The sequence below is a fragment of the Trichosurus vulpecula genome, chromosome 3 (genome assembly GCF_011100635.1).
Source record: "Trichosurus vulpecula isolate mTriVul1 chromosome 3, mTriVul1.pri, whole genome shotgun sequence".
Classification (NCBI taxonomy): Eukaryota; Metazoa; Chordata; class Mammalia; order Diprotodontia; family Phalangeridae; genus Trichosurus; species Trichosurus vulpecula.
The window spans coordinates 399,598,756-399,623,257 of NC_050575.1; the positions used below are offsets into that span (position 1 = coordinate 399,598,756).

Consider the following 24,502-nt stretch of genomic DNA (forward strand, 5'->3'; position numbering starts at 1 on the left):
GATGATTCCTTGCAGTAAAGTGTCAGACTACATAGGATTTATTGTCACTGTTCCGTTGTTTCAGTCATGTCCGACTCCTTGTGACCCCATGTGGGGTTTTCTTGGCAGAGATACTGGAGTTTCTCTATCCCATTTTATAGTTGAAGGCAAGCAGGGTTAAGTGACTTGCCCAAGGTCACACAGCTAGGAAGTGTCTGAGGCCGGATTTGAACTCAGGAAGAGGAGTCTTCCTGGCTCCAGGCCCAGTGCTCTAACCACTGTGTTACATAGAACCCATGCGTTAAGATAACGTAGGCCAAAGTTCTGCCACTAATTATCCACCCTTAGGAAAATGACAACCTCCCTGGCCCTTCAGTTGAGCAGGTACCTTATGGGGACCCCTTAAGGATGAACGACAGGATAGTATATTGAAGGACTCAGAGCTTCTTACTGCAGACATCCACAGGATGTAATTTCATCAGCAGAGGGCATTTCCTTTGTGGAAGCTCTCTCCACTGATGCAGACTGACAATAATTTCTCAACTTTGTAGTCTAAGAGTTAGTGGGGGGTGGGTAATGAGAAGCTGCTCCACTATCTGGTCCAGGGGGACAGACCCAGTTTGTGCTGGGGCAGGACTAGAACCCGGGTTTCCCCCACCTTATGGCCAGCTCTCTCCACATCAGGCTGCCTCTGATGATGGTGCGCCCAACATAAAGCTGTCCCAAGGATTCTGTCCAATGGTGATTTCTCCTTCTGTGTGGACCAAGCATGGCTGCTGTTGTCTACACCAGACAGCAGCTTTGGATGACACTCAGTTTGGCCTCCTCTTCACTATCTCATACCAATTTCCGACTGGTTGATGTGGGCAGGTTCTGCCTACCTGACCCTCTATGAACTCTACGACAGACAGCTTGTATATAACTCCATCTCCCATCCTGGGTCTTCACACGAACTATCCCCAAAGCCTGGGATTCCCCAGCTTCCTAGCCTCAGCCCAAATCCTAATTTCTCCTGGTCTCCCCCATCATGAACATCTTCCCTTCCCATCCAGTCAGCATATTTCTCTCCTATGTACCTAGTTGCCGACATATTGTCTCCATTAGAAGGCAAGCTGCTTGAGGATAGACACAGCTTTTAGTTGTTTGGTTTTGCCTTTCTTTGTATCTCTGGCCCTTAGCGCTGAGCCTGACCTATAGAGAAAGGCTTGGTGACTAACTCCAGTAACCACTCTGAGCTTTAGTCTTCTTATCTGGTGAACAGGGACGATGGCAAGGTGATTAAGTGAAATAACCCGGGCACAGAGCGCTTTGAAAGCCTTTATACGTGAATTGAGGGTTAGAGTCACTATCGTTTGGAGTGATTTGCCCTTGAGGGAGATATATCTAGCATGGCACTTAGTGTATAGTAAGCACGTTATAAATGTTTGGTAATTGATGGATGGACTCCCTGTTAAGCCTACACAAGCCCAGCTCTCCTAGAAATGCCTCTGCTCTCCTCACCCTAGTGGGGTGCACTGTCTGTGACTGTAGGAGGAAGGGAGGTCTCTGATCTCCTCACTGTCTCATTGGGGCATCTCACACAAAGACAGTCTCCTTTGGAGAAGTGGGTTTAAGAGCTCTGACCCATTTCGATGGGCTCGGTGCCTCCCCAGGAGCTTAGCTCTGAGAACCATGCTGGTGAAGGAAGGAGAGGGGCATGCTCCCTGAGTACTCACTGCCCAGAGCAGTGGTCAGCTCTCTTCCTAGTAAGGAAGGTGAGGATGCTCCTGGGGTGCTCCCAGATGATGTGGGTACCTCTGCTCCAAGAAGCTTTGGTGGATAATGAAGTCGGGGGATGCTGCTGGTGCCCAAACCTGAGGGGTGGATGGTTTCTCACACTACCAACTGTCTGACCACCAGGGGCCAGCAGCTCAACTGGCTATGAACCACAAGCGCTACTCAGAGGGACTCTTCTGTGGGAAACAGCCATGAGGCCTGGACTGCTGGCATGCCTTTATTGGGAAAGGTTTCCTCCTGCTCCTGCCTCTAAAATCCATTGTATCTATGTCCTCAGGTCTGATTCAGAGGCAGTGAGGCAGCTGGATGGTAATGGGGTGTGTGTGTGCGTATGTGTGTGTACATGTGTGAATGTGTGTATGTGCATGCACTTGTGTGACTGTGTGCATGTGCATGTGGTATGCATGTGTGTGTGTGTGGTATGTGTGCGTGTGCATGTGTGTACATGTGTGAATGTGTGTATGTGCGTGCACTTGTGTGACTGTGTGCGTGTGTGTGTGTGTGTGCGTAGAGGGCCAGGCTTGGAGGAGTGAGCCTAATTGCTGTTTCCTCGTCAGTAAAAACTCGATAATAAAAGCACCTCCCTCCCAGGATTGTTGAGAGAATCAAGTGAGGTGAACGTATGTATAGCACTTTGGAAACCTTAAAGGTCCTTTAGATTATGAGCTCCTTGAGGGCAGGGACTGTCTTCTGTCTCTTTTTTATCCCCCAGTACTTAGCATAGTGCCTGGCACACAGTAGGCGCTTAATATATGTTTATTGATTGATTAAAGGGACATACATATAAATGCTAGTTATCATTCTTACTAGTCTGCAAGTCTATTGCAGGTTGTCTTTTTTTTTTTACTCCTTGTTTACCATATAATTTTCCCTTTGTTCTCCTTCAGACTCTAAGTTCCAAGAGAGTTTTTGACCTCTTGCCTACAACTAGCATGGCACTCAGCACACAGTAGGTGCCAAATGTTTGTTGAATTGAATTTTCTCCTCACAACCATTCTATTCAATTTAATTCAATTCAACATTTATTAAGTGCCTACTATGTGCCAGGCACTGTGCTAAGCACTGGGGATACAAAAAGAGGCAAAAGAAAGTCTCTGCCTTCGAGGTCTTACAATCTAACAGGAAGACGATGTGCAAATACATGCAGAACAAGCTCTATATATCCTATGAGCTAGACGGATAGGGATGACTTTCCTCATTTGGCAGGTTCAGAGGGGTCATGGGACTTCCCAGGGTCACCCACAACTGACGAGCGCAAGGCCGAGTTCCCTGCTCCAAAGTGGTCACTGCCATGGTAGAAGTGGATGGGTCTGAAGGAAAGGGAGAAGCCCCACTGTCCCCTGCTGAGGGCTTCCCCCGAGCCTCTGGACGGGAACCAGAGAGAGAAGAACATGGAGGGGCCTTGGAAGCACCAACTGCCAGTTAACTGCCACATCCCTGACTGGGGGTAGGGAAAGCGAGAGGGGCCTGGAGCCCGGTCCTACCTCTTTTCAGGAGGGGGAAGGGACTCCTACTCATCTCGGAGCGGTGAAAGCCCAGGGATATGAGACGGCCGAAGCAGGCTGAAGCCATGGCCCTAAGCAGGGGAAGACCACCGAGCAACTCCAAGTGAAGGTTCTCTGTCTCCATGGAAACAGCCCAAGCACAGGCACTGGGGGATTGGCCTGATGACTGGTCAGGGGGCAGGAAGAGGGGCTCTCTTTTGCAAAGTCCCTTCCTTGGGTTCTCTCTTTTCAGTCTATCTGTGACACATCTAAGGATGCCAGGAGTTAACCATAGCCTGTGCCGAATGACTGTTCTTCCTTGGAGTCACCTCTGTCCGGCTGCCTCATTCTCACTCTGGCTGAAGGGACGTCAGCCCTGGGACTTCCAGGGACCCTAAACCTGCTTTGCAGGGGCCTCCCTGAGGTCTGGGTGGCCCTGTGGCCAGCAGGCCAATTCTCTGAAAACACTTCCTCAGATCCACAGAACATTATAGGGTCTGGAGCTAGAAGGGGATCCAAGGTGACCTGAGTCCAACATCCTCGTTATACAGATAAGGAAACTGAGGCCCAGAGGGCACAGGACTCTTCCCATGTCACACAGGAAATTTGTAGCAAGGACAGGATTTGAAACTAAATCCTTTGATTCTTGATCCACAATTCTCTTTCTACTAACACTTCTGTGATGCCTTCGAGAACCAGGAAATAGAGAAAGGGAAAGAGCCAGCTTTGGTTAAAATGATAGTTGTGAAATCCCATGATAGAGAAATCTGGGAAAATCTCTAATTCTACTTGAAATTTGATGCATAAAATACTGCTTTAATAAATGGGCCTGGGGCTTGGAAATTCTGGGACATTTTAAAGTGCTGAATTTTTGGATGGACCCTGCAAGACAATCTCTCTAGATGTGTGTATAAATTTTGTATTATGAATTATTACTGTATATAGTATATATATTTTATATTATAAATATACTATAAATTACACATTTTATATTATAAATTATTGTTTATATATTATATAAAATATACTTCAAACATAATATATACATCTATGTAAATATAAGTATATATAAATATATGTAGATATGAATATCTTTATATAAAAATTAATAACAGAATATCATGCTTTTTTGCTTTTCAAATACGAAGGGTCATCTCTGGATCACTCTCCTACATCTCACCTCTATCATTAGCTTACGACCTTTGGTAAGTTATTTAACCTTAGTTGTCTCATGTATAAAATGAAGGGTGTGTGTGTGTGTGTGTGTGTGTGTGTGTGTGTGTGTGTGTGTGTGTTTGTGGTCACACAAACGGACCAGGCTGCTGGTCCCTTCCTGTTCTATATCCATAGTGCTCCTGCCTCTGGCCTCTTTGTAAATCATCTCCTCCCATTCTTTGCCTTGATTCTAAATAGGTATGAACCTTTCCAACATTTCCTAGAATGTTAGCCTTTGAAGAGAATATCAGATGTTACTTAATTATAAGTCATTATTCTAGAGATTAGGAAAAGTACCATGGAAGAGCACAAATAAGTAAATAAATAAATAAATTTGGGTTCAAATTTCATCTCCCATAGCTTCAGTTTCCACATTTGTAAAATGAGATTGGACTAGATCAGGGGCTCTTGATCTTTTTTGTGTTCTGGACCCCTCTGGCAATCTGGGGACTCATAGGGACCCCTCCTCAGAATCAGATCTTTAAATGCATAAAATATACCAGTAAAAGGAAACCAATTATATTTTCCCATAATGATACCACTCCCCAGTCTGAGGCTCTGGATGCCAGAGGGAGAGGGGCCAGTCAGGAAGAGTAATGAGCTCCAGGTTTTACAGAAGGATTTCAGCATAGGCCTGGCCACCTCAGTGTCTCCACCGTGGCCCTACAAAGTGATCCATTTCAGGGATTCCTGGTGGGTGGGTTAATAATCCAACCCCTTTGGAAGGATGGCTGTCAACCTTGTGCCTATACCCACTAATGGGGGCACCAAATCCATCCCTCACAATTTGAAGGAGAGAATTGTTCTCCCTGCAGCGTCTGGATGTCTCCCAGGATACTTTTTAAGTGGCATCCTCCCAGCATGCTCTACTCCCTTTGAACCCTGCAAATAAGGGCAGGAATATATCACTGACTCATTTCTGCTCCCTTTCAGGATGCTGCAGATGCCCAGGCTGCTATGTGGCACCCTCTGGGGAGGGGCCCTCAGCATCATTAGGCATAAAATAGTGCACTCTAAAAACACATCCTCCCACTTCCCTACTAGACAGCTTCTCATCTGGCCACATGCATCCACGCTCTCCTCTTAAGACGTCTGGGGATTCCACCTGGGAGACAGAGAGGTATGATGGATGGAAACAGTGCTGTTTGCTTTACTAAAATGAATGCTTAGAAAAAAAATAATGAGGAAATTTTGCTTTGCAGGGCCTCAGAGAACAAAAAATCTTCATGCATGGCAAAATTCAAACACAGTCCACCTTTGACAGCCTAGACCAGTGGTGGGGAACCTGCGGCCTTGAGGCCATACATGGCCTTCTAGGTACTTGGGTGAGGCCTTTTCACCAAGTCCAATTTGATAGCCATTTATATACTCCCCAGGCTCAAAATTTCCCAATTCTCTCAACATACCTTCTTATGGCATGAACCAGGGGCCTCTCATCATATGGCTTCTCTCCAAGTTAGCAATGTCCTTCCTAATACATGGTGGTCAAACAGTCCCTGCCCTCAAGAAACTCACAATTTCATTAATGTTCACAGACCCTCTGAAATCTCTCTATGGCCTCATGTTAAGGATCCCTGCTTTTGCTGTTGTTCAGTCATATCCAACGTTCCATGACCCCATTTGGAGTTTTCTTGGCAAAGATACTGGAGTGTTCTGCCATTTCCTTCTCCAGCTCATCTGACAGATGAGGAAACTGAGGCAAACAAGGTTAAATGATTCTCTAGTTGGGACCTGAGCAGGGCATAGTACAATGGCACCATCATCTCCCTAGTCCCAGACGCTCTATCACTTTTACAGAACCTGAGTTTGCAGGAGCTGTCTTGGCTGCCATAATCATACCCTTGACTCCTACTGAATTTTCAACCCAATAAAGCTCCCAACAGTCATGCCTCCTTCATCTTACATAAAGTTGATTTTCAAGAGCCCAAGTATGAGTCTTTACATTCATTCCTATTAACTTCATCTTAGAACCAGTCCAATATTCCAATCTGGTAACATCTTTTTGAATCTCTCCCAGTTCTGTGTCATCTGCAGATGTGATAATCAGACCATTTAAGTCTTTATTTAAGTCACTGATAAAGCTAGGCAGCTCAGTGGATAGAGAGTACTAGACTTGGGAGTCAGGAAGACAGGAGTTCAAATCCTGCCTCAGACTAGTTGTGTGACCCTGGCCAAGTCACTTAACCCTCACTGCCTCAATTTCCTCATCTGTAAAATGTAAAATGTTTGGGAAGCTGGACCACCTCTACCTGCTGCTTGGAGACCCCGAAGGACCTCGTTATGCTGATCAGAAGCCTGGTCAAAACCAAAGACTGATGCAAGGAGTTTTCTTATAATTGTACATTTCAAGCAATCCATATGTCTCATCTGAAAACAGGCCCCATACTGATCAACCAGCTATTGTTTCCATGTTTCTTTGATTGTGTACAGATACTTGGGGGGAGTGGGGATAGGACGACACCTATTTTTCTGATTTCAGGGGATTACACCTGTTTGCTCTCTCCCTCCCAACTTAGAAAGTCATTAATCTTCCTTCCCATTAGAAATCGGATTACTTAATATTGTATTATTTCCTTTAAACTAACTGGTCATATTTGATTGTTTTTAATGTATAAAAGTCTGTCCATTCCTGTTTTGAGTGTCCAGCTCTAAGCTGAGAAAGGGGTCGGATCCCGATTTGTTGGGCAATTGGGCACGCATTGCTCAGTAAATCAATATGCTTAGAAGATTGAACCTTTGTTTCCTCCGTCATTTCATCTTTCACTTGCCACAAGGTGAAGGTTCAAGTGACTGGTGGGGTGGGGGTGGGGGTGAGGGTGGGACTGGGGAAGGGAATGCCTTCCCTTCAAATGCTGAAGTGGCATTTGAACAGAGTCTTGAAACAAGTCAGAGATATCTAGAGGCAGAGGTAAGAAGGAGGGCATTCCAGGCATGGGGCACAGCGAGTGCAAAAGAAGGGAGATGGGAGATGGATCGTCATGTGCAAGGAACAGCAAATAGAGCAGGGCAGCTGGACTGGAGAGTAATTGGAAGGTAGCAAAGCATTAGAAGACTAGAAAGGCAGAAAGGGATCAGGTTGTAAAAAAAGGCCTTAAATGTGAAATAGAGGATTTTATGTTTGATCCTGGAGGTAATAGGGAGCCATTGGAGTTTATTGAGCAGGAGGGTGAGTCAACAAAGTCAGTCAACAAAGATTTATTAAGCCATTTCTATGTACCAGATATTGTGCTATCAGGTCTGGAAATATAAAGGCAGGTGAAGACACAAGTTTTTGCTTTCAAGGAGCTCATATTCTAACGAGGAAGATAACATGCCAATAACCATGCACATCCACAGGGTGGCACGATGGATGGAGTCAGGAAGACCAGAGTTCAAATCCAGCCTAAGATACTTTACTAGCTGTGTGACCCTGGCTGAGTCACTTAACCTTGTTTGTCTCAGTTTCCTCATCTGTAAAATGAGCTGGAGAAGGAAATGGCAAACCACTCTAGAATCTTTGACAAGAAAACCATAAATGGTGTCACAGAGAGTTGAAAACGACTGAACAACAAGAAAAGCAGAGATTCTTAACATAGGATCCACAGAGAGATTTCAGAGGGTCTCTGAACATTAATTACATTGGAAGCTCCTTGAGGGCAGGGACCATTGTTTGCTTCTTTCTGTATCCCTAGTGCTTAGCACAGTGCCTGGCACATAGTAGGCACTTAATAAATGTTGATCGATTAAATGGAGAAAAGAATGACATTTTTAGTTTCATAACCTTTGAACCAAAATTTAGTGTTTTCTTCAATTATTAAAAACCATGATTAAAAACCAAGTTTCACCAGACAGACAGCCCCTGGCGCCAATGGAAGGTCATCCCAGAGGAAGGGAGCTGGTGGTGCGGCAATGAGGAGCCTGGGAAAGGCCTCTGGTAAAAGGTGGGACTGGGGCTGAGCTTTGAAGGAAGCCAAAAGGCTGAAGTAAGGAGGGAGGGTATGCCAGGCATGGGGGACAGCCAGTGCAAAGGGAAGGAGGTCAGAGATGGAGCTCATGTGTGGGGAACAGTAACAGGCCAAGGAGGCTGGGTCGTGGAACGAGTAGAATGTGGTATAAAAAAACCGGAAAGGTGGGAAGGGGCCATGTTGTGAAGGGCTCTAAATGCCAAATAGCAGAGTTTTATAGCTCACCTAGAGATAACAGAGCTATAGAGAAAGATAATTTCATATACTGCTTTGTATGATTAAAGAACAAAGCAGCTGCCTCAGTTTCTTCCTGGAAGCAGATGGGAATGCAAATCATACGTGATAAACGAGTACAGACCCTAAGGGTTATCGGGGTTCTTACAATAGCGTGGTGAGCTCAGGTGGTCAAGGAAAGCATCACAGAGATGATGAGACCTTGAGGGACTGGGAGGGATTAGGTACGTAGAGAATTGATGGGGAAGGCACAGCAAGCAGGAGGAACAGCTTGAGCAAAGGTGAAGAAGTAGAAACATAAAAAGAAGGTCTGTGGAGTAGCCAGTACTCTGGCTGGAAACAGATTGGCGTATACAGGAAGAAGGGGAGAAAAACCTGAAGGCTAGACTGATGCCAGACAGATGAGAACGGCCTTGAATGCCAACCCAAGGAGGGATTGATGGCTCTGGACCAGGGTTAGATGTGGTGAAAATGGCATTTTAGGGTATAATCTGACAGCAGTGTGAATATATTGAATATTTAATATTTTCACAGCAATGTGAATATTAGAGGCCCTAATCACTCCAGAATGGGGAGAGTCTGGAGGTTTTTATTTTCTAGACAGAACACAGAAATGAGGAAATAGCCTCGGTCACACAGCAGCCCAGGGACAGAGGCCAAGTCCCCAGAACGTGAGGCCGGTGTATTTGTTCTCCTTCTGGAGCACGGGGTTGTGCATCCACAATGGCGCACGTGCCTCGGCTCTCCTCCCCCTTGATAACAATGCCTCACGTTCTGTCGCTGCCAAAGCATTTTCCTCAAAATGACACTTGGAGGTAGGTGGTGCAAGAATGATTTTCATTTTACAGAAGAGGAAACTGAGTCACGGGCCACCGGTCACCAGGTGGCTGAATGTTGGAGCTGAGGAACGAGCCAGGGTCTCCTGGCTCCAAATCCGGAGTCCTTTCCCCGCGTACTCCACGGTCCCAAGCCTCAAACTTGGCTGGAAGAAAATTCAAATTCCAAAGCTGCCTTTTTCAGTCTGCCTCCTGCCCGTCTCCTTCCTCACCTCAGCCTCCTGGCTTCCTTCGAGGCTCAGCTCAAAGCTCACCTTTGACAGGAGGTCTCTCCTCATCTTCTGTGGTTGCCTTTCATTTATATTGTATGTGACAACACTCATAAGTAAGGATGATACACAGCGCTTTAAGGTGCGCCAAGTGCTTTTTATGGAGACTAACTCATTCCAGCCTCACAGAAACCCTGTGAAGGAGACATTATGTCCATTTTACAGATGAGGAAACTGAAGCACAGAGAGGTTAAGTGACTTGCCTAGGGTCACACAGCTAGTAAGTCCCTGAGGCAGGATTGGAACTCAGGTTTTCCTGACCCCAGGTTCTGGGCTCCATCCCACTGCATGGGTCCATCTTGTCTGTATGCAGCACTCTGCACGTTGTCTCTCCCATGAGAGTGTCATTTCTTAGAGGGCAAAGACTGATTTTGCTTTTCTTTGTAGCTCTAGCACTTAGCACAGTGTCTGGCAAACAGCAAAGCACTTAATAAATGCTTATCAAGCTGGCCAAACTGTAAGGAACTTCCTCTAGGAAGTTCAAAAATCTCTTTGATGCTTCACAGTTCTCCAGGCCAGCCTTGCCCAGGCATCCACTCCTCTTGGCTTTATCTAAACCTCGACACTCTTTGTCTAAGTTCCTCAGACACGTTTTCCCCCCAAAGTAGAGTATCTCTATAAATATATTTAGATAAAAACTCAAAAAATAAGGTAAAATGTATTTATTTAAAACTGAGTGGTCATTGCTACAATAACCTGCCACATTCCATTTTTTAAAAGCTGTTTTGAAAGAGGCCTCTGTTTTTATGTTGATCAGTTTTCAGGACATTTCTACTGTCAGTTGGACGCAATTATACATCCACACCTGTTCTGTCCTTGTCTTGTTTTGAGTATTTGCCTTACTTTGTATTCTCAGCCCTTAGACCAGTCCTTGGCACACTGAAGGTGCTTAATAAATGCTCACTGACTTGACAACAACCCCTCTGGTGGACCATGATGGGGGGAGGGCATGGTAGCATTACTTTCATCTTTTGGAAATGGCCAACGGCATGAAGCCTTTGGGCGAGAAGCAAAGTCACCTTGTAGGATACTGCTTGGCTCACCATCGAATGCTTCTCATGTCCCAAAGACTATACAAAAGTCTAGGACCCTTCGGGCTCTAAATCCCGTGTCCAGTGGCCTATGACTAGAGAGGTTTCTCAAAGTCACAGACCGTATTTTCTATTTTTTTTTAATCTCTTGCACCATAAGACCTTCAATAAAGGCTGACCCCCTCTCTCGCCTGAATGCCCTTCCATATATTTAAACTTACTTATCACAAAGTTCATGCTCCATCCTGGACTTCCAGGCACACAGCCCAGTGGTATGATCGTAATTCGTCTCCCTGGCTTTAACACCTCTGAGCTTCATCACAGTGGGAAACCACACCAGGTGTGGGAATCAGGAAAGGCCTGGCTATGCCCCTGGTTTAGCTACGAGACCCCAGTCAACACCATTTCCTTCTCTGGGAGTCAGTCCGTAAAATGGTGGCCTTGGACTAGATCAAGGGGTGGGGAACCTTCAGCCTCGAGGCTTAGGTGCGGCCTTTTGACTGAGTCCAAGTTTTACAGAACAAATCCTTTCATGAAGGGGATCTGTTCTGGGAAGTTTGGATTCCGTCAAAGGGCCACACGAGGACCTAGAGAGCCCCATGTGGCCTTGAGGCTGCAGGTTCCCCATCCCTGGACTAGATGGTTTCTCAGAGCCCTTCCCTGCTGCCCTTGGTTCAGATAGCCTGAGAAGCCATTCATGAGCCCAGTGGTAGTGTGGAATGGGCTGGCAGGGGCTGAAATGTTAGTATTTTTAAAAAACAAATTTCAGTTTGGGCAGCTCCCGTGTTTTTAGCTGGCAAAGTGAGCAGTCCCACTCAACACTTCCCAGATGCTCTCCCCATCTATTTATAGCCAGAGCCTCTAATCTCTTTAGAGAAGGAAAACCTACGTGCTTGGCTTGGCCTGGCCATGGCATGCCTCCTTCACCACCTCTCCCCAAAAGCCAAGGACATCTGAGTCAGCTTGCCCAAGGATACACGGACAGAAAGCATCTCGTGAGCTGCAGAGCCTGAGCTTCAAACTCTGGACCCTCCTAGTGTCTAAACTGCTACTCTATAGGCTCACCCACATTCCTCGGATTTTCCATTTTGTAGCCGACATCAGCCTGGCCAGAGACACCCCTCTCCCCATCCTCCTGCGGAGCCCAAAGAAAACCCTAAACCCCAAACTCCCCAAACCTCACTCAACGAAATACAGCTTTGTTTGCACATATGCTATTAACCCTTATTGGGGCTACCTTTTAAAAAGTGCTCGTCTGTGCTTTTAATGTGATTAATACTTTAAATATATTCAAGTAAATGTCAGCTTCTTGAGGGCAGGGACTGTCTCATTTTTCTCTTTGTAACCTCAGTGCCTAACTCAATGTCTGGCACATGGTAGGTGCTTAATATGTCTATGGATTGACTGATGGAAAAGAGTAACATACATTTTTGCATGGCTGGTGTCTTAGAGGGTGGCTGGGAGTGCAGTGGGCAGAGAGCGAGCCTGGGTCAGAAGGACCCGAGTTCAAATCTGGCATGACACTTACTAGCTGTGTGACCATGGGCAAATCGCTTAATCCTGTTTGCCTCAGTTTTTTCATCTGTAAAATGAGCTAGAAAAGGAAATGGCAAACCACTCTAGCATCTCTGCCAAGAAAACCCTAAATAGGGTCATGAAGAGTCAGACATGACTGAAAAATGACTGGACAGCAACAAAAGGGTCTCAGAGAGGCAAACATGGTGTAGTGAAGAGAGCAATGAATTTGGAGTCAGAGATCCTGAGTTCAAATCCTGCCTTTGCCACTCTCTGTGTGACCTCAGGAAAGTCACTTAAACTGAAAGGCAGTGTCGCATAGTGGATAGAGAACTACCCTTACAGGCAGGAAGAGCTGGATTCAAGTCTTACTTCTCATGCATGCCAGCTGTATGACTCAGGACAAGTGACTCAACCTCTGAGTGTTCCAGGCACCTTGGTAGGACCATACCTTGCTGATACCAGTGAAGTCGCCCTTCTGATCCCCATCTCTTTTTTAATGGGGTGACCAGATCACCGCTGGAGTACGGAGGACCTGAATTTAAATTCTGCCTCAGATCCTTCCCAGCTCTGTGGCCCTGGGCAAGTCTATCTCAACCTCTCAGCCTCAGTTTCCTTATCTGGAAAATGGGGAGAGAATGACAGCCTACACCTGCTAGGGTTCTGGGGAGGCTCAAATGAGATCACATACGCAAAGCACTTTGCAAACCTTACTACACTGTGCAAAGGCTAAATATAATTGCTATCAATCATCATATTATATTATATATTATGACATCTCAAAATGCCATATATGTTCTAGCTCTAAGATATTCCTGGTCTCTTCCAGATCTAAGTCTCATGACCCGTGATAACCCCATTGGACAACTTTGGGGGATTGCCAGAAACTGGTCCAACGTTGTTGGTGTTCAGTCATTTCAATCTTGTCATTTATTCACTGATTCATTTTTCAACCAATATTTATTGGGCGGAGGTTTTGTCTCAGGTACTATAGGGAAGGTGCCAAAAGTGTGAAAACATCTGGTCTGTGTCCTGGAGGATGCTGGGAAACACACCCAGACCCCACTCACTCATGGGCACAAGACGTGCTTGGAGATGACAAACCCAGCAGTGAAATAGTAGCCTCTGTAGGGACTGAAGCAGCGATCTTGGCCTTCAAAGCCCTATGTTCCTGTGCTACGCTGACTCACAAGGAAGCAGAGGGCTCAGAACCAGTCTGATCTCCCTGAGCAATATGGAGCATGGCCTCCATCAGCATTGGGTTTACCAATACTCAGGCTACTAGCATGCAGCGCCAACAGAAGGGTCCTGGCCATGTGATGATGGGCAAACCCCTCCCCCTCTCTGAGCCTTGGCTTTCTCATTTGCAAAGTGAGGGGGAGAGAACCATAGGATCGATCGATCCATCAATGAGCATCATTAAGTGCTAAGACACTGTGGGTATATGAAGAAAGTCAATAACATGTATAAATCATATATATATATATATATATATATATATATATATATGTCAGAACATTTAAGATAGAGAATCTTTGTTATTGTTCAGTCTCTTCATGACCCCATTGGGGGTTTTCTTGGCAGAGATACTGGAGTGGTTTGCCATTTCCTTCTCCAGCTCATTTTACAGATGGGGAAACTGAGGCAAATGGGTTAAGTGTCTGAGTTTGGGATTCCAACCCCAATACTCCATCTCCTGATTCACCTCCAGGTCTCCATAGTACAGATGCAGGACAGGGACAAAGGAGAGATTCAGATGTGAAATCTTCGAAGACGATTTGAGTGGAGTGTGTGAATGATTTCAGGTGTGTGTATGTGCCTGAGTGAAGAGCCAGAGGAGGCTTCATGGAGGAGGAAACATGTTAACTGAACCTTATAGGAAGAGAAGTATTCTAAAAGATGATGAGGAGGGAGTGTGAGTGTGTACGTACATGTGTATATATGTAATATGTATGGTCTCTGTGTACATACATGTATGTATATGTACACATCTTTACGCATAAAATACTATATATAGACATATTACATGGGTGTATATATGTGTGGCTGTACCTGTATAAACACACATATACGCATGTGTACAACACTATATGTATACACACATATATACACATTATATATGTGTGTACATGTATATATATGTATATATGTATGTGTGCATATACATATATTTTTTGCATGGGGGATGGTGTGCAATGAGCAGTGGCAGGAGGCGGCATTCTATTCTGAGCACAGGGAGCAGTGCGCAGTTCGGGGTGGGTGGAATGTAAAGTGTGTAGAGGCAAGCAGGGAGAATGGGGAGGATCTTAAACACCAAGTTAAGGAGAAGTGATTTTATCCTATAGAAGGCAGGGGTCACTGAAGATGTTAGAGCAGGGGAGTGTTGAGACCAGGCACACCACGAAGATTATTTTGACCGCTGGGGGAATGATGGGTTGACCAGGGAAGGCTAGGTGTCAGAAAGATCAGCTAAGAGGCAACAGTCCAGGTGATGAAGGTCTACAATGGGTGGCAGCCACGTGGGAAGAGAGCAGAGGAAAGGTACAGTAGATATTGTGGAGATGTAATTGATAGGACCCGGTGATCAACTAGGTGTGGAGCGGGATGGCCAGTGCAGAACTGAGTGGGGCTCCAGGACCTGGAACTTCGGTGCCTGCTTGTACCATGCTCAGACTATCGATTGAAATAGGGAAGGCAAGAGATGAGGCAAATGTGAGAGGAGGGTACTTTTTCTAGTTTTTTTAAAATACGATTTCCAGCAAAAAATCATTATTTTTCTGTCTTGACTTTGGAGTCCTTAGCACATGACTCACACGATTTGGAGATGGATGGAAACTTAGAGAATATCTGGTCCAATCCTCTCCCTTCACTGATAAAAGAGACCAAGTCTCAGAGAAATTAAATGATTTGTCCAGGTTACACACATAGTTAAATAATTAACCTGGGGTTTGAATCCAGGCCTTCTGACCCCAAATCCAGTGTTCTCTCCAACCTTAACTGCCTAGAAAAAATTTAATTGCATTTTAAAAAAAACCACACAATTTTTCCCCCTTAACCTAGAGTTTCAAAATAGCCCAGTCCCAAACATCCCAGGTCCCAACCAAATATGGCTTGGATACTGTTTATGAGGCTGCCCAGGGCTCCACACTCTGTCTCCAGGGGAGGAATCACGGAAGCTAAAATGGAGTCTGTGTTCCAAACAAACCCTGGGAAAGCAGGTTTATTAGCACATGTCAAGCTCATTTTAAAAATATTTCCAGCTGTCTGTCCATAGGTTCCCAGGGGACCACTGTTGTTCAGTCATTTAAGTTCTGTCCAACTCTTCGTGACCCCACTTGGGGTTTTCTTGGCAGAGATATTGGAGTGGTTTGTCATTTCCTTCTTCAGCTCATTTCATGAGGAAACTGAAGCAAACAGGGATAAGTGAGTTGCCCAGGGTTCCACAGCTAGTACATGTCTGAATTCAGCTCTTCCTGACTCCCAGGCCCACACTCCATCCACTGCATCACCTAAGCTGCTCCAAGTGACCATTATGGAACCCCAAATCTGCCATTCTTGAGTTCTTGTGCTCAAGTAGCGAGAATTTGTTTGTCACCATTTCCTGGCCCCAAACTGGCTGGTGGCCTCTGAAGTCCACCCAGCTCTGATTCCACGAGCCTCTAAGCCTCCAGGGCTAGAATCAATGTCTCACGTTTCCTACCACCATCAAGGATGATAATTCCCCAGACCATCACTGTAACTCCCAAGCTAGCCTCGGTTTCTAACCACTGAAAAGAGTATTAGGGCCCAAGAAAAGAAGCACGAATTCTCCAACATTTCCTTCTGCTCAAAAGTTCACCGGAGTATCAAAGACCCAAAGGTTTAGACTTCCAAGAGTGGCTGTCCACTGGGAAATGATGCTACACTAGGCATATAGTTTCTATTGGTTAGCCAAGCAGGGACATTCACAGAGCAAGTATCTGGGGGTGAGGAGAGGGCAGTAGAAGGGTGGGGGCTAGCCTTACTCTTAAGTAACCCACAGCTATCTTTCAGAACTTTGCCTTATCATAAACAGATCTGTCCCTAAGATGCCAGTCTCCAGAGTAAGCCAGAGGTGGGATAGTGTAAAAGAGGGAGGATCATAGAGAGTCAGGAACAAAGGGTGGTGTGCAGTGGAATTCCTTTATGATATTAATTGGGTGACACCAGGCTTTGCTAGTATTTCTGTTTCTGAACACAGAGTTTAACCAGCATTCTGTGGGAAGCTGGGTGGTTGGGCTATCACCGCTAACTCAGATGAAGCCTCAGGCAGCTTTTCTGGCTCTAGAAAGAAATGCTCATCTCTGACCAGAGTTTTAAAGCTGGAAGTGTTCTCAGAGGTCATCCAGTTCAATCCCTTCATTTTATAGAATGAAGAGGTTAAGTGACTTCTCCAAGGTCACACAGGTAGTAAGTAGGAAAGCTAGGATTCAAACCCGGGTCCTGACTCTAAACCTAGGACACTTCCCACTATAACGCTGTGCCTTAACGACCCTCCCTGATTGGGCCAGAACAACCCAAACTCTCTGGTACCACCTGCCTCCCATCAGGTGTCCAAGGCCCTGCATGTGACAATTGGGTATGCTGGGGCAAGTAGGCTTGTGGTAAGACTGGCTACCTTTAAATCCTGGTTCTGATGCTTATGAGTTCTGTAGCCAAGGATGAGTTATTTCACTCACCTCTCAGAGCCTCGGTTAACTCATATGCAAAACTGGAATGATAAGAGTTGTACCGTCTTACCTACAAGAGTTGGTATTGAGGAACTGCCCTGTAATCCTTCAACGTGACATAGAAATAAACATAAGCTGGCACTATTAACAGGGGCTCAGCCTTCCACCTCACTGCAGCGGCAGCACATAGTCAGGATGGTAGAGGCCAAAATGCTGCTACCCCAAGGACAATCCAATGGAAAAAGCACTGGGTTTGAATCCCAGCTTGTCTGTTTACTGTGGCAGAGGCCAAGAACAAATCATTTTCCCTGACTCAGTTTCCTCAATTGAAAAATGAGGATGTTGCATGAGATGATCACTTAGATCCCTTCCAACCCCAAATACAAAAGGATGAAGAAAAAAGAAATGGCGGCTAAACCTTGGGCCGCTTGCCTGCTACAGACTGGGCATGCAGAAAGGCCAGCAGAGGACAGCCAGCTTATCTCGGTGGTGGTGTTCGGTCATGTTCAACTCTTGGTGACCCCAGGGACCAGAGCATGCTGGGCCAGGCCCTTCTGTCCTCCACTATCTCTTGAGGTCTATCCAAGTTCATGTGTATTGTTTCCTTAAAGCACTTAACACATGTTAACTCACTCTGTCCTCAAAACAACCCTGGGAGGTACAAGCTATTCTCACAACCCATTTAATAAACAAGGAAATGGAGGCAGAGGTGAAGTTCTCGCTCAAGGTCACACAGCTCGTACATGTCTGAGGCCACATTTGAAACGTAGGTCTCCCTGACTCCAGGCCCAGTACTCTATCCATTGGATCTCCTGGTTGACTTTATCCCAAATAACCCATGTGAAGCACATGCCCACTGTGCCCAGAGCTGACTGGACTCTGGCCAGTAATGTGAGAAGTTGGAGGGAAGAAAAGTGTTAAGGACAAAGAAGCAGAGACTGGTCAGAGCCATTAGAACATGGACAGAGAGAAAGAAAGAGTGGAGGGGGAGGGAGAGAGAGAAAAAAGGGAGGGGTGGAAGGAGAGAGAAAAAAGGAGGAAGAGAGAGACAGAGAGAGGGAGAAAAGGGGGGAAATGGGGAGAGAGGAGGAGAAAGGGGAGAGAGAGAAAAAAAGGGAGGAGGAGGGAGAGGGAGGGAACGAGAGAGAAAAATGGGGGGAGAGACAGAGAGGGAGAAAAGGGAGAAGGGGGGAAACTGGGGAGGGAGGAGGGGAAAGGGGAGAGAGAGGAAGGAAGAGAGGGGAGGAGAAAGAAGGACGAGGGAGGGAGACACAGAAAGGGGGGAAGAGAGATAAAGACAGAGGAAACAGAGGGAGAGAGACAGAAAGAAGGATAGGGAAAGGGGAAGAGAGAGACAGAGATACGCAGAGGGAGAGAGAGGAGGGAAGGGGGAGTGGGGTGGGAGAGGAGGGGGAATAGAGGGAGGAGGGGGAAGAGAGACACAGATACAGAAAGAGAGAGAGAAACAGAAAAGGGGGGGAAAGAGAGGTAGAGAGAAGGAAGAGGGGGAAGAGAGAGATGCATACAGAGAGAAGAGGGTGAGGGGAGGGAGAGAGAGAAGGAAAGAGAGAAAGGGAGGGGGAGGGAGAAGGGGAGGGGGAGAGGGAGTGTGCCCAGGCTCCCGTTCTGTAAGTATTAAGCGGACAAGTGCCCAAGCAACAGTACTCTTATCAGTTTATGTGGCATATACAGTAACATAGCATATCCCTGTAATAACACTAACTGAAGGTTAAATTACATTCCTCAACAAATATGATAAAAAGCTAGATAAAGCCCAATTGGCACCTAGAGTATGTAATAAGGCAGAGCACGGTTCTGTAGTATCTGAAAGGCTGACAAAGTCCCTTGTGTTTACCAGCCTAGGAGACAGACATTACTATCTCCCATTTTACAGATGAGGAAACTGAGGCTCAGAGTTCCTAGATCAGAGTTAGGAGGGACCTTAGAGCCTAGCTGGACCTCCCTCACTTTACAAATGAAGAAACTGAGGCCCAGAAAGGTCGCCAACGTTACAAAAGTGCTAAGAGGCAGAGGTGAGATTTGCAGTGACATGCCCAGGGTCACCCAGAGCTGGAACTCCAACCGAGGCTCCCTGATTTCTGGCCCAGTGTCCTTTCCGCTGAACCACTCAGACCACTGTATCTACATTTAATGTCAAAAGCAGCCTTAGGGGTCCTCTAATCTCACCTCCTCATTTTACAGAAGCAGCAGCAGCAGGGGCCAAGAGAAGTTAAATGAGTTGTCCAGCATTACCCAGATATTTCGTGTCCAAGTCAGGATTCAAACTCAGGTCCTTGGACTCCAAAAACCAACTTTCCTTCTCCCATACTGCTACACAATCCATTAGAATGCAAGCCCCTTGAGGGCAAGGATTATTTTTGCTTTTGTCCTGGTACCAGGGGCAGTTTGTTGGTTGAAAAATCTCTCTCTTCATGTTTGTCCTCTCTCACAGCAGACAGATAAAAGGGTGCCATTAGGCTTTGTATCTCATAAAGATACTTACCAGAAGCACACAACGAATTTTAGAGACATATCTCACCACCACCCTCCCATTAATGAGGAAAGAAAGAAATATAGCTAGGTCCCCATTACTGGGAATAATGAATACCCTGAAGTGGTCAAATGTATTCAATTTTGTACTGTTTGAAGTCACAACTATGTAAAATGTGGTAATTGGTTCCAGCCCAATAGAAATATGCAGTGTAAATTCTAATAATGTGAACACTTCAGGGGAATTATTATTCACACTATTCAGGACCTAGTTGTACTTTTTGGATCCCTAAACTAGAATAGGGACCCAGGAGCTCTGACTCCCAGTACAGTGGTTTTAAAAATAAGCAGAGGGTCCTTCTCCCTCCAGTCGCTACAATCCAATACTGATAACGCTTGTGTTTGGGACACAAAGTATTAATTCTTGAAAATGGAATAGCCTGCAATTGACAAGCGGACCATCAGAATGTCCTTCTCCATTGATGACCGCAGTTCCAAGAACACTGCCTTGCTCATCTTTGGAAAGCCCCAGGGCTCCCCTTCCCAGTCCTCCTGCCTTTGAGTATCACCGGAAAACCAGAGAAATTGCTCACAAACCTTCTTTCATTCAATGAGAAGAGAAGGGATGTGAGATTGGAGAAACAAGTGGTGGGGAGATTGGTTGGTGAAAGGAGGAAGGAAGGCCCAACTAGCAAACTCCTTTAGTTTCAAAAGGGACAGGACTGCTTGAGCTTCTCTCATTTTGGAATTTCGTGTGTGTGTGTGTGTGTGTGTGTGTGTGTGTGTGTGTGTGTGTGTGACGGGGCAATGCCAGGGTTCTCAGTGTTCAAGTGATCTTTTCTCTGTTCCCTCCCTCCCCAAGTCTTCCTAGCTTGCTTGTTTACACTCCCTTTAATTTCAATATCCACAGAATCCTTCCTCATCTGGGTGGGGGGTAGAAGAGGAGAAAGGGCACCAGAACAGGTGTCTTTACTATTTCTGTCCTCATGGGAGGACCAGTATCAGCAATCAAAACCCTTAGAGCTGCTAAAGGTCCTGGAGGTTTTTGTCTGTTTGGGTGTCTCTAGCCTGGCCACTAGGTTTTTGGGTTTATAGTCTTAGGCTAGGGGGCATACATGTGTATGTATCTGGGGGAGGGGACCAGTAGGCTCCTGTCGGGGGGGTGGCATGTGAAATCCCTCAATTGACAGGGCCTAACAATCACATCACTGGTCATGCCCACCAAGTCACTCACTCCCATAGCCAACAAATCCTGGTTCCCCAGGAGTTATTCAGATTCTGCTCACAGGAAGAAACTTTTTGCTGGAGGAAGATAGTGGTCCGGATATTATTTGTAAAGTCATTTGCAAAACTTTAAAGCACTAGATAAAGACTACCTATGGAAAGGGCTCAGAACCCAGAAGCCTCTGGGGGAGAAGTGGGACAGGTAATGTAGGTCCTAGGACAGAATTCTAAAAGTAACCTGAGTGTCAGAGACATCGGATCCTAAGTTTTCAAGGATCTGACTAGCCAGGGGCCAGTGGTGGATCTTTTTCCGTCTTGGCTCTTCCATGTTGGTGATAGAGGAGTCAGGAAGACCTAAAGTCAAATCCTGCCTCAGACACTGACTTAGCTGTGTGATGCTGGGCTAACCACTTAATTCCTCATATGTAAAGAGGGGATAATACTATATCCCCGGGTTTTTGTGAGCAGCAGTATTACTAGATAATATATTCACTATATTTATTATTGCTGTTATTTTTACGTGCACACATACTGGAGCATAAGGTTCCTCAGGGATAAAGACGATTTCATTTTTCACTTTGGTATCCACAGTTCTTTTGTGGCAGCCGCTTAATAACGGAACAAGTCAAGTCCTGGGGACTACAGAGTTAATCTGCCCCAACTCCTGGCTACTATTGCGGTCAGAGAATGACCTTTCAGCTAGTTATCAGCCTTCATTTCCCCAATCTCTCCTCCTTACCGCCCCCAACCTTAGAGTAAATATAACACACTTTCCCCCCTCCCCTTCTCTCTTCTCCCCCCACCCCCAACCCAAAGCACACTAGCCTTTATACATTAAGGGCCAGCCGGCACCTAGGACAGGGCGCCTAGGACAGGGCTTGTCTGGTCACGGAACCAACCTTTGCTAGGACGCTACTGAGTGAAACTAGCAAGTCCGCTGGGAAAGTAATTAACAACCTTTCCAATCCCCTGAAAGAGACCACAGTTAGGGTCAATAAGAAATTAAACACACACACACACACACACACACGCCCCGAACTGTAACATTTACCTGTTAACAACTCTATCTTATGTCCCAGGACCTTCATCTCTGCCTTCCCTGCCCACAACAGGTGCCCAAAAGCTTCAGGGGCAAAGCTACAGAGGAAAGCCAGCGGAGACAGAAGGAGAGACGCCTCGGGCAGCCTGGCAGCGAGGAAGGAGGGAGCGAGCAGCAGTGCCCAGCGATGCCCAGCGGTGCCCAGCCCGAGGCGAGGCGGCAGGCACAGCCGGGAGCGCCGCGAGCGAGGAGCGAGTGAAGCTGGCTGCCTCACTAGTCAATGCAGATAAGTAGCCGCCTCGTGGGCTTTCCAAAAAGAATCCGCCAATCGCAAGAATGCGAACCCACAAAAGGCGGCTGTAACCTGGCCCAGTAGATGGGGTGAACTGGGGGGAGGAGGGGGGTGGGGTTGAAGACTAAACAACCTCAGCTGCAGCCGGGGAAACCAACCCCCGCACCCTCCCCACCCGAAACAAAGGAGGAGACTTCTCTTGAGAGTCCTGTCCCTGGCGTCGGCACCCGAGGAGCAGCCGCGCGTGGCGTCCGCACAATGTCACCCGGCAAACCCGAGCCAGAGCCGGCCCCACCCCGCCCCCGTCGCCACCGCCCCCAAACCAGATGGGTGCCTTCTCTCCAGGAGAACAATAGCAGGGGAGGGGTGTGGTGTGGGGCTGGGGAGATGGGCGAGCTAAAGAGAGAGCGCTAAGGAGATGCTAGCCCCGTCGGGCTAGTGCGGGTGGGCGCGCGGGGCTGGGGTGAGGGGCTAGAGCCCTCCGGCTGACAAGACGAGTCACACACTCGGCGGCGGGAAAGCTCTCAGCCTACTGGCTGGGCGGTGCTAACATACGGGGCCGCGGGAGGGAGATCGGGGAGGGCGAGGCAGGGCTGGGCATCTCCTCCCGAGGTCTAAGACGGAGGGGAGGGATTCATTGCCGGGGATCCGAGTTTCCCTAGGAAAGGAGGAGGAAACCGGGGTGTGCGAGTGGGGATTCTGGAGGGAGGAAGGGGGGACAGCCACAGACTTACCCGCTCACTGCCCTCCTCCTCGCAGGTGCCAGCCCACTAGGGGAGCCCCCCGGTCCCCGCTCTTGGAGGTTCCCTTTCTTCCCTAGGGTTAGGGGCGAGGGTGGAGCAATCCAGGTGTGTGCGGGGGCCGCAGCTGACCAGGGGGTTGGAGGGCGCAGGGGCAGAGTCTGGTCTGGACGCCCCCGGGGCTGTCAGGGGCTCTCGGAGCCTCCTCAGGCTGCTCCGGTGCTAGGCGGGCTCGGGGAAGGCTTGGGGCCTGGGGGAGAGAGGCGGCTACGTGGCCGGTTTAAATGGGGGCTGCACCACTGCGTCAGGGTGGGGAGGGGGCAGGGGAGAAGGAGGCTCCCCAGGCTACGGACTAATCAAATGCGGCCGCCAGCGGGGCAACCCTGGGTCACAGGAACCCAAATCCGAGACCCCCCCCCCCTTCCCACCCCTTTTTCATTCCCCTCCCCTCCTGGCCATACTCCTCCCCGAGCTGGAGACTGCTGGGATATTTGCCTTTAGACACGGCAAGGGGAGGGGTCTCGTCTCCCTTCCTCGTCCCTGATCTGGGCGTTTCGGGGCTGTCTGCTCCCTGCCCCAGCCTGGCCCGCCCTTCTGATCCCCGGGGAGCAGCCTGCGGGTGCCGTCGGATAGTCTTGGGAGGGACGCCCACGCCTGCTGTCTTTGTTTAGAAGCCCAGGGTGGGCGGGGGTGGATGAGTCTTACTGGATGGTTGGAGGCTAGGACCCACCCCCCAGATCCTGCCCTCCCCGGCGGCTCCTCTCCTCTCCATGGAGTATGCTGAGGGGGTGGAAGGTCCTGAAAAAAGGGAACGGGGGTGGGAGTGGGGGCGGGGGATGGGGTCCCAAAGGGGACCCACGTCCTTTCAGCCTTTGTTTCAGGCCATTAGGGTTTTCCTTGGTGATTTATTTCTTCCGGGGATGGAAAGATTCTTCAGGGGTGTCCTCATCCCCAAAGGCTCTCCTAGGGGTGGGGCTGGGGGCTGTTTCAAGGCCTTGGAGTCATTTTTATAGAGATATGATGGGGGAAAACACTCACTCACCATCACTTTTACTCTGAGCTCACCCTTTTTCAAAGTGTCAGTCAGTCCTTGCCTAAAAGCCTGGGAAAAGCCCCGTCCAGAGAACCGATGTTCTTGTGATTCGGAGAAAGGGGGAATCGCTAAAGCGATTCAGGGAGCCGTTCTAGATGGGAGGCGGCTCCCGCACGCAGAAGGTCCAACTCCTGAGCTCCCTGGAGTGGCCGCCCATCTGCCTCCGGCTAACTCCGGGCGAAATGAACACAGCTGTCTTTGTTTCCAGGGCCTGACTTTCCCATCAGCGTCCGGGCTCCCGGCCCTCGGCGAAGTTTGTTGTACTGTCTGGCCAAATGATAGTGAAGTTAACGCCAAGATACCACTATCCGCCGCTCGCGGCCTGAAATCAGTTCAGCCCTCACATGTCACAACAAACACGGCATGCTGTCTCTTAATTTATCAGGCGTTCTCATTAAAAACAACACCACGTGATGGGCAAGAAAGGTAGGCTCTTAGCCCGCACCCGGGCTCTATTTAGAAGCTCTTTCCACAGTCTTCAGGCCCCCCCAGTATTTCCCAGGCATTAAGGCGACTATTTAACCTCCCGGCAAAAAAGCGCTTCAGCTTCATTGTGCGTTTGAGTCTCTACTACTGTAGGGACTTTGGGCAATTTCATACTTTTATTTATCTTTAAAAAATTCTTATTGTAGTACTGAATAAACATCCTTGGC

General features: G+C 47.6%; 1 protein-coding gene across 6 annotated transcripts in view; it reads right to left on the reverse strand.

Moving 5' to 3' along the window:
- The window catches only part of NDRG4 (NDRG family member 4), a 78,642-nt gene extending 54,594 nt beyond the window's left edge, over window positions 1–24,048 (reverse strand). The window contains exon 1 of one of the 6 annotated variants that reach the window (XM_036753120.1): window positions 23,799–24,048. Coding sequence is in view for 3 of the 6 variants with exons in the window: in XM_036753118.1 (XP_036609013.1) it covers window positions 21,737–21,773 (37 nt within the window). In the remaining 3 variants the exon portion in view is untranslated. Of the gene's footprint in view, window positions 1–21,736; window positions 22,293–22,750; window positions 23,442–23,798 lie in introns of those variants that run through there. The other 5 variants (XM_036753121.1, XM_036753119.1, XM_036753118.1 and 2 more) reach the window with 5 other exon arrangements.
- Window positions 24,049–24,502: the final 454 nt, after the last annotated feature.